The sequence below is a fragment of the Carassius gibelio genome, chromosome B4 (assembly GCF_023724105.1).
Source record: "Carassius gibelio isolate Cgi1373 ecotype wild population from Czech Republic chromosome B4, carGib1.2-hapl.c, whole genome shotgun sequence".
NCBI lineage: Eukaryota > Metazoa > Chordata > Actinopteri > Cypriniformes > Cyprinidae > Carassius > Carassius gibelio.
This window is the reverse complement of record NC_068399.1, coordinates 22,736,387-22,751,989: the sequence shown is the minus strand read 5'-3', so window position 1 is coordinate 22,751,989 and position 15,603 is coordinate 22,736,387. Positions and strand designations below refer to the sequence as shown.

Genomic DNA, 15,603 nt, shown 5'->3' with positions numbered 1-15,603 from the left:
TGCAGTTTGGTGGCATGCTATTATTATTTATTCACCCACTAGCTTTTTTAATTTTTTTTATTACCTTTCACTAATCTCATTATTGACTATTAAATGCGACTAGATTACACACACTTTCCAGATGTCACTTATCACTCAACATTTTTGACACGTCGTCTAGTATATTATTGCCGACAGTCTAAAACAAAATGCCTCTGTGTGAGTATTTGGAAGTCTAGACAGGCCATGTTAATGATGGTTGTTAAACTCTATTGACTTCAGGGTTTAATGGGGTTATGTGAGTGGTGTGGTGGATTGGGGGCCCTGAAATTTGAGCCTGCACATAAACGGCCCCCAAATCGAGTCAGAGGGACCGTGATCCCCCAATGCAGCCAACAGCCTCTTTACCGTGATCCCTCAGGTTCACCACCACTAACAACAAACGGGTCATCGAGCCAATTTACTGCTCTTTTGGAGCCAATCAGAGCATTGACTTTCAAAACTGACTTAGATTTTTCTGGGGTTTTGTTGTTTCCTGCTGGAAAATCCAAGGTTTTACATGGTCTCTAGCTGGTTTGAATGTGTTATTTGCCTGACTAGCAAATGGTGGGCCAGGTTTTGACCTGGTAGACCACCTTGGTCTAACAAAAACCAGATACGCTGTTCCAATAACCAGGTTTAGTTTCTTTAAGTGGCAGTTCACTTTAAATTAAGAATCTGGCATCATTTACTATTATTACTATTATTATTTTGTAGAACTTAAAGGAGGAAATGTTGTGAGGATTGGGATCTAGCATTTTGGACAATAAAGCACCTTAAGAGTAGTCCATGCATTTAACCTTGATGACCTAGATTCTTATTCAGTTTTATTAAATATATATATATTTTTTCTTTTAAGCTGATTCTTCCAGCAGGGTTTATTGATAAAGCACTATCTAAGGCATTTTGACTGTTGTATATAACATAACTTTGCTTTTTCTGACAGTGTAAGCAGCACTGAACTGTGGTAATGAAGTCAGACTTAAGTCGACACAACTCCCACTCTTCCATTACAACCTTTGCCATCCTAATCATCGAGTACATCTTAAAGATGGGATTTGGAGTCATCCCCTGGCACAAGCATGAGAGATGAAAGTTAAATACAAGCCAAAATGATGGTTTAGACTAAAGAACTTCATCCAACAACTCCACTTCAATCAGCTGTGTGGGCCACTGGACTTGACAGCATGCTCTTTGCTCACTGTGGTCACTTTTATCTCTCCATTTGGACTGTTTATCGAACATTTTTATTTAATCCAGCGTCCTTTTTGACCTGAAATAGTTTTGAAATGTGGCATGCCAGTGCAGGGATACTTTAAAGGGATAATTTACCGAAAAATGAAGAAAAATGTTACAGAAAATGTTCTCGTTTGCTCACTCATGTCGTTCATTTCATATGCGGAGTGTAAAAGAAGATATCTTGAAAAATGTCTCTTTTGTTCATACATTGAAAGTCAATGGGATTCAGCTTGGTTTTAGACAAAAACAATTGGACAAATATATATATATATATGTATATTCTCCAGAAGAAAACAAGTCAAAGAGGTTTAGATCGAAATGAGGTTGAGTGAATGATGCCACAATTTGTATTTTTTGGGTCAACTGTCATGATTTTAATTTAACCATGTTTTGAAAATGTTCACTTCATCCTCCTACTCTTTATAATCAGCATTTGCCAAATTCAGCCGTGAGCGAGAGTCATTCTTAGACACCAACAGAGAGCGGTTTCTGCCATTACGGTGTGAAATTCCTCCTTTACTGAAGCTGAAGCCAAAGGGTTGAAGGAGTTCAACTGTTGAGCAAATGGATTGCTATGGATTTATCAAGTATACAGCACTGAGGAACACTTCTCAGGGAAACGGATGGATGGAAAATCTCAGCTGTGATTAAACCACAACCAATTTCATCCTTGGGAATTAAGGAACACTTCAGTCAGAATATCTTGCGAGTTGAGTTTTAGAGCTTGGAGATTATACCAAATTATAGTCGTTTTCAGCTACACCTGCATATTAGCAGTAAACAGCATAGCGGTCCCTAAGGGAACAACGTCTAAATTCCCACAAACATCATCATTTCATAAGTTAGTTAATGACAGAGAACTGCTGCCAGCTCGATCCTGCACATGTTCGCTGAGAAAACCCAATTCCTATTGCAATGCCAAGTTTGATGTGGCTTAAGGAGCTAATTCAGAGGATGAACTTCGCCCTAGCGGTAAATGAATCGGTGTATTCTGAGCGTTGTTGAGAGGTTATGGTGGAGAGGGGATGAACACAGCAGGTGCGGTAGCATGAGAATTGCACATTCAGCAAGAAACACTCCCAAAGCTCTGGATTTTCAATGCGAAGTTATGGTTTTGGCTGCAATCTCGCTTTTGACACCAAAGTGACAACCTGCCACTGAAGCACAAAGACTGTGCATGAATCTTTCTTCACAGTGAAGTGACACACATTTTTCTGTAACACAGATCTGTTGCACCTATGTGGCACAAAAGCTTGGCACGCTTTTGCGTTTCCTCTTGCATCAAATCTCCAAAAGTCCCACTTCAGTGCTTGCTGATATTTAGCTGGGCACTCATATAACCGAACACATCTGGACTCACCACAAGTCCTGGGAGGCCCTGCCAGCACCACAAGGTCAGCCATATTGTCCGAGACTCAAAAACATGGCCTTGCTAAGAGGCTAATAACTGGGTTCTTTGATACAGTAATGACGATTTTGTTAGGGAGTATCTAGTATCGCAAAACCACATATTTGAAGAATAAAGTCTAGTTTTCTTCTTACACCCTAGAAAGCAATATATTGTTGATTGATATGTAAACAGTCAGGCACTTTTCAGTTAGTTTGGCTTAATCTAAAATAGTTGATAGCAAAAACACTAAAGTGTCAGTCCAAAATACAAGAGTTTTATAATGTGCATTTGTTTCTTCCCAAAAGAACTGAATTTTATATATTATAAATAATAGAATATTATAATATTAGGGCCTATATAGAATTTCAGAGAAAGAAACTTAGGCAGGCTTGTGCATAGTTTATGTCTTTGCCACGTTTTCTGGTAGCACTAGAAAGACTATATATATATATATATAAGGGTATTTTATAGTCTTTGACTGCAACCACTGTATTCTGTTTCCTGAACAATGACTCTTATGAGTCGATTTTTAATGAATCATAAACACAGAGCAAGACCACTGTATTCTGTTTCCTAAACAATTACTCTTAAGACTTGATTTTTTGATGAATCATAAACATAGAGCGAAACCAGTATCGTCCTCTTATGATGAGACATTCTTTTAAATGAAAAAAAAAAAATCAAAATTACAATTTAACATTTCTTAATTTAAGTTGTACAGTACGAGGGAGATTTCAGTTATTCACATAACAACACCTTTCAGTAGTATTTTATGAAAAAATTTTCGTTGTTGCTTAGTATTCATTATATAAAAGCTTGTTAATAGCAGTAATTTGATTAAATAATTAAATGTGGTTTAGACAAAATGAACTCTTTTGGCAATGGAATTGCATTTTATTACCTCAAAGTAGTAAAATAATCATTAATAGGTCTGTTCATGAACCAAATTTATTGTAACCCATTGATAAGCGTGAACATGATTTGTTTTCATGTTTTCTTTTTCAGGTATACTATAAAGCCGCCCCTTGTCATTACTGGCCACAAGCTCACCAGCTGAGCTACGGTAGCCATAAATGGTTTCAAACTACAGAGTAAGCTTACAGACAAACTTAGAAGTTGTTTATCCAAAGGTGAGGGATCACATTCAGCCTCTACTTATTCTGAATAAGGCCCATTAAACCCCCTCAGAATTTAAGGAAGATTGTAATTGAACAAATCCCCTATAAGAAGCTGAGCAGGGCCATGCGGTGCAGGATCTAAATATCTTTTTGTTTGTTGTTTTTTTATGTTTTCCTATTGATCAACTTAGCATAAAATGCTGGAAACCATGCCAAATGAGGAGGAACAGCTGTGTTAAAAAGATCCCTTTATCAACTGACAACATTTTCACTCGAGTTTAATGATTATGTGGAGACACAGACAGTGACAAATTGGACGCTAAGGGTTTCAGTTTCAGCTTTATTGAGAAAACAGAGGGGAGAGAGAGATAGAGAGAGAGTGAGAGCGCATTCTCCAGGGAGCGCATTGATCCGACAGTTCACTTGGTTTGTATATTTCCCATTTACAGTGCGAGGGTCCGACCCAGTGACCCGGCAGAGTCCATCCCAAATACAGAGGAGGAATAAATAAATAAATTAAACTGCGGATAGTTGGAGAATGTTTGTGAGCTTAAAAAAGCGAGCGGACGCGCTGAAAACAAATCCGGAAACACTGAACCAATGTAGAGAATGATTATTAAACAGGCACATAGAGTAAGAGGTAAGCCATGTGTGGATGGTGAGCCTAGCTGTCGGTTCTACAGTGTGTAAAGTTAGCTAAAAGTGATCAAACATCCATCTGGGGAAGTGCTCAGCTGGAAACATGAATCATAAATATATTTTTTTTGTCTTTCCAAAAATGAAAAATGCTGCATGAAACGTGAGTGAGCTGTACTACATGTGATAGATTTGACAGTTTGAAAGGTACTGTCCCTGCTAATGTGGGCGCTAATGCGTGTATTAGCGTGGCTGTCGTGTGGGCGCTAATGAGGCTGTATCGTGTTTGTTGTTACAGAACAAATGAAATAAACTGTTTCTAAACTGAGGAACCATTTAGGCGTCCTTTGTTTTCTGAGCTGATGATTCAAAAAAGAAGTTGAAACTTGAGTGATTTGTTTTGCTACAGATTAATTTCCTTCTCTTTGTGAAATATAACACATGCTAGATTTATCAAGTGCAATCTCTGGCATGTAAATCCAAGTTTTTATCCTATAACCAGCCAATCAGTTACCATAATTATGCTACTAAATGACAACTCGTTTTAAAGAAGTTTTGTAATTACTGGTTTTCCATGTTTCCTTTTTTTAAAAGCTTTTTTCATTTTTGGGGGTAGGATGAGATTTAGGAAAAGCAGCGTGAGAAAGGAATAGCTGTACTGCTTAGAGAAGTTGATAACGTGGCTTGGTTTGAAAATATTTTTTTCTTTTCCTTTGCTTTTTTTTGCCACGTTTTACCCTCTGCATCACTAAGGGTGCTGCCACGAGTGTGTGTGGGTGTGTGTGTGGTCTTCATTAAAGACCCTGCTCTGCAGGACTTAAAATCCTGCTAATCTGCACTCACTTATTCATTATTTTCCTAAAAAGCAAAGAGATTTGGGAGGGAGAAAGCTAACAGAAGCCTTTAGCCAGAGTCAAGATGTGCTACAGACAAAGCGTCTGAGATAAAGCACTAGGACACCACCATTTGTGGCCGTCGCGCACAATAAATAAGCAATTTTCATAATTTTTGTGCACAGCAAATTAGGATCATAAAAGGCAACTTGCTAAATTAAAGGGTGTTCGTTTGAACTCAAATTGGGAAAGACGTTTAAATCATCTAATGGATGGAACAGATTTGCCTGCATTTTCTCTCTCCCTCTTTCTCTGAAACACGCACCACTGTGTGAAACTTTCCCATGAGAACAGCTCAGAAAACAAAGTCCTGCCCGTTTCCGTACGCCCGTAACAAAACAACCAGCAAGGTATCCCAGCAACAGTGTTCTGCATATGAGGCAAGATGAACGACTTATGACAATTAAACCTCAGAAAGTCTCTAGCTCTAAGCTGATTTCCTTTCCTGGAAACAAAATATTAAGTCTTTTTTATCTCTATTTCACAGAGTAATTCAAATAATATCATAGCGTGCTGCTCGCAGCAACTTTTTTCCATTATAAACAAATACAAAATAAAACAAACCACCCCAAATCCTACTTTAAGAAGACCAACCGAGAGAGGAGGGGTTGTGGGAACAGTGTGCTTGAGGCCATTGACCTCTGACTTCCCGACTGCTACAGATGCTCCTTGTCTGACCCAGTGGGTGGAGCCCCTGCCTGTCACTCACATTTGGACATGCCCCCTTCAAGAGGCATCATTCAATGCCTCTTTTTTTGTCTTCTTATTTTAGTGTGCACCTTTAAATGTGCACTGTATAAATAGACACACACAAAGGCCGTCAGAGTATTGGAGAGAAGCAAGGGAACTTCCAAAGGGAACACAAAATTAGAAGTGGGGAATTGAAGTCAGAACAAGTCTGATTGTATCTCGAGCCTTATTATTAGTCTAGGCGCTCCTTTCTGTGAAGCTTCAATAATGGTGGCGACAGCTGGCTGAGTATATTAATAGATAAACCTTTTGAGCAGGTACAGCTCAGAATCTATCATATTGCTTTTGATGTTTGGAAACACTGACAATGTACAATTCAATGGGCAAATACATCAGACTTTCAAAGTGGTCCACATTTGCAGTTGACCGATAGCTCCTTAGTCTCGTCTCAAAATGAAGCAACCGTCCTTGCGGATATAAATACAATTTTACATTTGAGTGCTTGGTCGATTCCCCCGCCTGTGTCTTTCAGCGACGGCCCTTCTCCCATTGCTCAACCTTGTTGAACAAGCTTGGAACTTGTGCGCAGCTGCGTTTGTGTGTCTACTGCAGTTTTAGGTAGCTGGGAATAGAGTAGTTGAACATTAGAAAGTCCAGTTTGTAGAGTTGGTACAGCTGGCCTTGCTGCAGAGAGCTGATGTTATTGAAAAACATGGCGGCCATTTGGTCGGTGGTACGGGTGGATTTGGCATACGTTGGGAAACGCAAGGAGTTACCCACCCCTGCCAGTTTGAGCACGTAGTTGGCGTCCTCCTCCAGAGTCTCGTACTTGCCCACCAGGTCATAGTGGATGTGGCAGGGGTGGCAGAGCGAGTAGACCGTCTGCCAGTGTTCGTTGAGCGGAGCTTCTCTGTGAGTGCCCGGGTCCACCAGGTATTCAGCGAACTCTTGAAACTTCACGTCAGCGCCGCTCTGGAGTGCCTCGGTTGTTGCGTTCTTGCGGTACCGCCGTACGATCTTTGTCCCGTAGCGTTTGTGAAACGAGGTGTTGTATCGAAGTGTGAATTTGTTACGGTAGGCCGACACCAACCGCTCAAAGGGCTCGCGCACGAAGAGGAACTTGAGGTAGCTCTTGAGCCGGTGGTTGATGTCGGCAATGCTGTATTGGTTGAGGGTCTTGAGGTTGGTGGGCACGTGAGCCTCGTTTGATGGGATCTCCATGGGGTCGCTGTACTTGCCCCGGCCACTCAGCACCATCATGACTCGCTTCCAGTTGGTGCAGGCCACCTTGGGGACGTAGCAGTAGATGAGCTCGTGTTCCTCGTCCACCACCAGGTGCTTGAGGTCACTGGGGGTCAGGACGCGACGCTTGCGGCTGGACACGCTGTGGGCGCGACATGTGTCTGCCACCTGATCCCTCCGTGCCTGATGTAACACCGCCGCCGCAGAGAACTCGGCCTGAGAAAGAGAAGAAGAAAAGGTAATGGTATTAATGAGAAAACCAATAATGTAGGTTGAATGGTTGAACATAGCTCTGGGGCATCCAGTTCTTCTCCTGGAGGGCCAATGTCCTGAGGAGTTTAACTCCAACCAGGTCCAATACACTTGGCTGGAATTTTCTAGTGAGTCTAAAGATCTCGATTGCTTTGGTTCAGGTGTGTTTAATTAGGTTTTGAGCTAAACTCTGAAGTACAGTGGCCCTCCAGGACCCGGTTTGGAAACGCCTAGCATAGCTATAGCAATGCCAAGGTCATGGGTCTGATTCTTAGGGAATGCATGAACTGATAAAATGTAGACATTTAATGTAAGTGGAAATGTAAAGACTCATTTCCAATGTGCCATTTAAATCACTGTAAAGACCATACAGTAAATCAGCAGGCTGCCATAAAGGGGAAGGTTTTGCACCAGACATTACTAAAATCTTAGTTTAAATCTTCTACAGATGGGACACTTAATTATGCTTCCTGAGATCTCCCGTCCTGCCAATCTTAGTTTTAACCCTTTAGGTTTATTTTAGATGCAACCTCCTGTCATTTCAAATAATAAGTGTGTTTGATTGCAGGAAAAATATTAAAATATCCTAAATAATTGACTGTTCTGTCAATATACTGAAGCCAAAGTAAATTACTAAAATATTATCTTGGGACTGAGCTGACTTTGATTTCCTACTTTTTATAACTAGACTGTCAATAAAATTACACATTACACATTTTAAAATTACACATTTTTAAAAATACAAAATTAAAGTTACATTTTAAATGAACTTTTTTTATATAAGAAAATGTGCCTCATTTTGGCCAAATTATAACAATCCCAGAATGCACTGCACTGCACGAAGGGACAAATGAATCCAAGAAAACTGATAAAGGTGAGAGAAATATTGTAAAAAATACTTTTCAAATGAGTTTAATGTGATTAAAATGTATTGTTTTATCAAGTATTTGTGCATGATATTTGATGTTTTCTATAATCATATATATGTTAAATTCTATTGCACTCAATTATAAGTCTTCCAGCAAGCAGTGTTATTTTGTGGTGTTTTTCCTATTAAAGAGTGCTCTTAAAATCCTGAACTTCTTCCACTCTGTAACAAAAGCAATCTATACACACCATCTCATCTCACCGCACCACATCAAACAAACCCAAGCCTTGTGAACAGTACTGCTGAAGGCCTGAGGCAGTGAAAGTGGAATCTTGCTGAGCTGTGTTGACCCTTCCCTCAATCTGCTCAATAGGGGCCAAAGGTAAAGGTCCGCCTTTCAGGTCAGTGGCGAATGTTTAACTAACAATGCAGTATTTAGCATATATGCAGGAGATTTTCTAGTAATTCAGACATGCACTGGAATCTGTGTGAACTATTCCCATTTGAGATATCTTTAGTAGCCGAAATCAATATTTCTAGCTCTGGTTTCACTCGATTTCATCAAGTTTCTTCATGTTGGATGTAATCTAACATTTACAAAGAGAACAGCACTGTACACTTCTCCAAAATCATTATTCAAACCTACAGCCACCCACATACTCTGTCTCTCTGTCTGTGTGTGTGTGTGTTTGTGTATGTGTGTGTGTGTGTCAGCCTCTTTCACTCTCTTTTACACACACCCACTCTCATCAGTTCAAGTGCTCTATTCCAGTGGAATTTTCCCAGAGTTTGTGGCCAGTATCTCCGACAGGTTCAAAGATTCCTTGAATAAAGAGCCATTGCATCACCTTTTTAGCAGATAAATTAATATGGTAACTGAAACCATGTCTTTGCAGATACAGAATGCAAGATTATGTTGTGTAAACATTTATTCTTAAAGCACATTTCACGCAAAAATTTAAATTCTGTAATTTTCTCTCCCTCATGTCATTCCAAATCTTTATGACGTGCTTTCTTCTGCAAAATGTCTTTCTTCAGTCTTCTGCAGCTTAGTAAAATATATCACACAATACCTTATTTTGTACTTTTATGGTGCTTTTTGTAATTTTTAAAGCTTGTTCCCATTCATCTTTATCTGCTTTTTTTTTACGGAAAAGAGCAGCATTAACAATCAACTAAACATCTACTTTAGCATTCCACAGATGGAAGAATGTCATACAGGTTTGGAATGACATGGCAGGGGTGGGGAGGCTTTGGGGGTGAGTAAATGATGACAATTTTCACTTTTGCATGAGCTATTCCTTTCAATTTAAAAAATGTATATGAGACTGGCGGCATGAAAGAATTAATTGCAATGAATAATCATAATGAAATGAACTCTCTCTTCCACTCAGTAGCTCTGTAAAATAGTTAAAACTACACACTGAGCCTCATCAGAAGCAGGAGCGTGTCTGTATTTGGCAGAGCCGTTCAAAACGCTGAGAGCTTTTCTGGGAAGCGCAGTCTCTTTATACATATATAGCTAATGATACAGTGTCCACTCCAGACACGTCAGGACTTTGGTAATAGAAAACCTTGATATAAAAGCTAGAGCGGATTTTCCCGCTATCTGCCCTGAACTCCATTATGCAGGGGTTTAGATAGGAGAAATGGGGTCGTAAGAGGTAAAAAAGGAGGTGAAGAGCGGTGAATGTGAGGCAAATTAAAGTTGGATGGCTCCTGGTTTAGCCACTTTTCTCTTTCCCTGAAAAACCTCTGCAGGTCCATTTTCTACAAACCTGTTTTCTGCTATTTTTCATGCCTTCCTCTCTCTCTGATCTGTAATGCAATCGACCATGGCATCTTCACAACAGCACATCCACAGGGCAGAGAGTGTGCTGTGTGTTGAGAGGACTAACAACAGCTACACATGTCAATGACCAAAGCTACGTTCAGTCAAGTCTGTGTTTGGGATCGAAAGTCATGTTTGCCAACAGATGTGACTCTCAAATAGCCCTGTTCATACAACAGCTTACAGAAGCATCTCCAATACTGTATATATGAACACATAACTGAAGTCACGCTCCTCTTCTGTTGTCACAATAGCTATGAATAATACCTGTGATCACAGTAATGAAATTAAATAACAGAGATTGGATTTCCATAATACTAGAAAATAGTGGTCAACCGATAAGTTTATCAAAGAAGAGCAAATGTCCATTATGAACAGCCAGTACGATACTATTCATTTTATTGCATCTTAAGTATAAACAGATATTACATCAATTATTTTTCAGACTATTTTTTTGCAGTGCAGCCGTGTTGTGCATCTAACTTCGAATTCATCAGCTATATTGTTTCATATGGATTAACTGATCAAATGAATAATTTTAAATATGTTCATTAATATGTCAAACAAATATGAATTTTATTGCATGCAATGCCGTGCATCTAAAGTATAAATCATCCGAGCACTGTATCCTAACTGAGGCTACCGTCCACAGGTTTTGTAATCTATTCCTGCCTGTTTCTCTCCTGCGCTCACACAGATCCAACATCAATCTTCAACACGCACTTTCACCTCGTTATCACAGAGCAGACAACGGTGCTAAGATATATGGGCTTTTTCTCGGCCTATCTTTCTTTGTTTCTCTCTCCATCCCTCCCTCAGTATCTCCCTCTCTCAGACAAAAACACACGTTCATATGGTGCTCTGTCAGTCTGTAGACGCCCTGAGCTAATTTATTCCCAGCACACCAACACGGATAGCTGCTCTCCACCGCAATTAGATAGCTGGAATGCATTCACATTACAAAAACACCAGAACGGCACACACAAACAGATGCCCACTGAAACTCTGGCGGAGGTTTGTGGGAGAGAAAAACAGACATATTTGCATTCAGTAGCAAAATGCACTAGTAACGATTCAGCATTTTGAATTATTTGTATATGTCGAATAATGAGTCAAAGTGAATAAGTATACATCTGGTCATGTGATCTCAAAATGTTGACCCTTCCATATAAATTTAAGCAGCTTTTATTAGGCTACTAATATGATTTTAACCATTTCCCCATCAAAAGTATCCTTAAATTCATTACGTGTTCAATTTTAATGAGGAAAAAATGACGGCACGCACCTTTAATGAGATTCAAATCACACAGTAAAACACCCAGCTGGCAGTAGCCCGAGGTAATTGTAACATTTTGTCAAGTCGATACACTACAACAGGGCACTGAGAGCAGATATGCGTGAGTGTGTCTGAGCTACGCTTGTGTTTGTGTGCGGTACATTTATTTTCACCACCTTCAGGCTTTCCTGAAATAGAAAGAATGCAAAACACCGTAAGAAGCAAACATAAACAGCACCGGGAGCTAAGCATTAATAATCACACATTCAAAGCGTCTGTTTGGCCGCCAGAGAGAGCGACGGGATGTTTCTTAAATATATTGGCACTTTTGGCCCTGTGGAAGTTTAGGTAAACTCTTAAAAATACGTTCACACTCTAATTTACTTAATTTGTCTATTAATCATGTTCATCCTTGAGAAATAAATGGAATGCAAGCAGAATGATGTCATTTTTGTTGTAAAAATCATAAATATTTCCACCGCAGTGTCATTTCCACAAAATCTCAAATGATACAAATGCCTTTTATGGAAAGTACATTTAAACATTTTTATTTTGATGAAGCTATTTTCAATAGATAGCTATTTCAATTGATATATTATTAAATATTTAATAGATACTTTTGTTTTTAAGACTATATATATATATATATATATATATATATATATATATATATATATATATATATACACACACATTATAATTATTATATATATATATATATATATATATATATATATATATATGTATTATATATTAAACATTTGATTCTATATAAATTATTATATTATATATCATAAATGTGAACCAAATATTTTTTTATCAGAAAACTCTTTTTATTTAGATCTTTTTATTTTTATAATTTTATTAATATAATTGTTATAATAGTTTGTATTATTGTTGAACATACAGTATGATGGATTTTCTAAATGTGACACTGAAAGTCTTATTGAAAGATCAAGTCAGTTTACATAAAAATGAATCTGTGCCCATATTTAAAAAAAAAAAAAAAAACACCCACTAATGTCTAACTGAAAGTACACTTCTGCTTTTTAAGAGATTGATTTTTGGTCACTCAGGCTGTGATTTGACCCTGTGACCGCCACGACCTCAGAAGCTGTCAGACCAGCTCTTATATGCGTGAGATGAATTATTAAAGAAAGTCAAAGCCTTGCCTCTCTCATCCTTTCCTCCATCTGTCCTCATGCTGAGATTTATCATCCATTTATTTGAGCTCAGAGAGGGAGATTAGCACACTCAAAGGGCTGAAGTTTAACTCAGAAAATACATTTGATTTCCTTACTTGAGACCTCCACTATAAAATGAAAAGACTGAGTAAAATTTGATTTTAAAAGTCTGCACTTTTCTTCACATAAGATTATCAGCATCATTACTCCAGTCTTCAGTGTTGCAGGATTATAGTTAACGGTGTTTCTTATAGTTATCGAGGCTGAAAACAATTTTTCTTTTTGGTGGGTGGGGTGTGTGGATGACATCATGTTACGTCTTTACATGATGTTTTGGCTGAATAGGAATTTATAAAAATAAACTAAAATAAATAAACATTTCCCCAAATATAAATTGCTTTAACAATATAAATGCCAAATTAATGTGTCCTTGAATACAAGTATTAAATCACAAAAATAAAAAACAAACAGTAATAAAAATATTTCTTCTCATAACTTTTGAATGGTAATGTATCATGGTTTCACAATAAATATTAAGCAGCAAAAACTGTAGGCTAGCCAACATTTAAAATATTCATTAATATTTCTTGACAACCAAATCAGGTTATAAGAATGATTTCTGACGCATCTGTGACACTGAAGACTGAAGTAAATGAATAATTTTAATTTTATTAAAACAGAAAGCAAATTGCAATTTTACATTTATATTATACAAATTGCATTAATCGATCTATTTAAAGCAAATTTAATAAATAAATATACTATATATAGCCTATATAAATAAATAAATATTGTCTCAGATCCTTAATAGAACCTGTCACGCTGAATTTCAAGCAGAATTGCTGCTGATACACAGAAAGTTTATCCTTATCGTTCTTATCATCGTGGACCCGTCAGGCGATGAAGATGATGATGATGATGACTCATGAGTCCAGCAGAGTGCTGCGTTAGTTTGTGCGCGCGCGCGTCTGTCTGTGTTTGCTCAGTAAACACCAAACTTCAAGCCAGCTCTCAGACAGTTAATACTTCTTTTTAGCCGTCGCATACACATATTCATACACACGCGCGCTGCTGATAAAGGTGTCCTTGTGCGTCTCTCCCCCTCACTCAGTCCCCGCTTCGACGCGCTGCTCTTCTTGACGGATCTCTTGTCTGTCTCTCAAAGCGAAGACTTGAGTTAGTGCTGCTGCAGTAGAATTGATCCCGTGTCAGTGAGAGGAGGAGGCGAACGCGCTTCACAAGAGACCAAATCAACTTTTCCGAACTGTAAATGCTGAAGCAACTTTTCCATGATTTCGCTAACTGCCACACAACAGGGATGATCTCAGTTGTTCTCATAAACACAGGCGTTTACACGTCATTTTAATAAAGCAGGCTACTAAAAAGTTCTAGGCAGGTGATGATATCATAGCATGGGTCTATTGTTGCATCATTCAACATGACAATCAGCTTAACTATGGATGTTTTTACATAATTTGTATGTTTTGTTTAGGCTCATACATAAAATAAGGGATTTTAAAGGGTCATGAACTGAGAAACCAAAATTCCTTTGATCTTTTGACATCTAAGAGCCCATTTTGCTATAAAAACATTCTGTAAGTTTCAAAACTCAAAGCTTTCTCATTAATATAAAAACAGATTATACTGAAGGCAGTCTGCCAACAGGAGAGCTTTTGGAATGTTCAGCTCTATGATGTAATAGTGTGGATAAGCACCGCCTCCACAGAAGAACATAAACACCTGCTTCTACATCGCTGCCTGATTAGCCACGCCCACAATTCAAACGTGCAGTGTAAATAATGAGAAGGGCGAACGCAGAGCTGTGTTCTACGCAGAAACCAAACGATACAGATGCACCAAAGACAACAAGATGCTGTGCTGTGTCTGTGAATTGCCTTCCTTCTGATTCTAACATTAGGAAAGATTGGATTAACTTTATTTTTAATGAAGATCCAGACTGCTTCAGTAAGAGCTTGGACCTTGGTTCACTTAATTTTACCGCAGAACACAGATAAGTTAAGATTTCAACTTGTTCCCCCAAACCAGTTATCCAAATTAAATGACTTACTAGATTGCATTAGACTTATGTATTTGTATTATGAAATAAATGAAATGTGTTTTTAAGTTAGAAGCTATGCTACGTTTCATTAGATTTGGAAACACACCCTCTTTGCACTAGAAAAACCTGACTTAAGAAAACAAAATAAAACCACGCATTTCCAACTGAGCTAGCAAAAGAGACTCATAAAGAGGACAAGGAGAAGTGGCGGGGGGTGGAGTACCAGGGGGGAAAAAAGGGAGAGTGAGAGATCCTGAGAAGTCAATGTCAAGCCAGTGATTTTCCACCTCTCACACCTGAAAAGCATCTTACACTGAGCTACAGAGACAAGTGGCATAGAGGAGTTCAGTTCAGTGAGTTCACAAACTAATGTCAGAGCTGTGTGCTGCTGCATGCTCAAGGAAATACGAGACATCTGATGCTCTGATTATAGCTCTCTTCTGAAGAGTTTGAGCGGAATGAAAGGCTGCCTGAACTTTCACAAGATTATCAAAGACTCTCAAACACACACACAAAGAGTTTAATAAACTCACTTTTATTTGAATGGTTTACTGATTTCAGCTTAGAAAAAGTGTGTGCGTGTATTAAATATTTTAAAGATCTGGCAGACAAACCTTATAAATTGCTTAGATTTTTATTTTTATCTTGTTTTTTATTTTATTTTTTCGTTTATTTTACGTTTTAAGTTTTGCTTTTCCAAATTAGCTTTTATTTTAAAATTTACTTTAAATGCATGATGTATGTTTATTTTTTTATTTCAATTAGATACAGTTTAATACAGATTGTATATTAACTTTTTCGTGTAGTAATTATATTTAAGAGAAAAAAAATAATTAAAAAATATAAATGAATAAAAATCATATAAAAAATATAAAGAACAGAATATAAAATGAAGACTTAAATTTTA

General features: G+C 38.0%; 1 protein-coding gene across 2 annotated transcripts in view; it reads right to left on the bottom strand.

Moving 5' to 3' along the window:
* Window positions 1–4,087: 4,087 nt before the first annotated feature.
* The window catches only part of LOC127956706 (carbohydrate sulfotransferase 11), a 38,768-nt gene continuing 27,252 nt past the window's right edge, over window positions 4,088–15,603 (bottom strand). For both annotated transcript variants that reach the window (XM_052554870.1, XM_052554871.1), the window contains exon 3: window positions 4,088–7,442. In XM_052554870.1, the coding sequence (XP_052410830.1) occupies window positions 6,588–7,442 (855 nt within the window). In that variant the 3' untranslated portion in view covers window positions 4,088–6,587. The remainder of the gene's footprint in view (window positions 7,443–15,603) is intronic.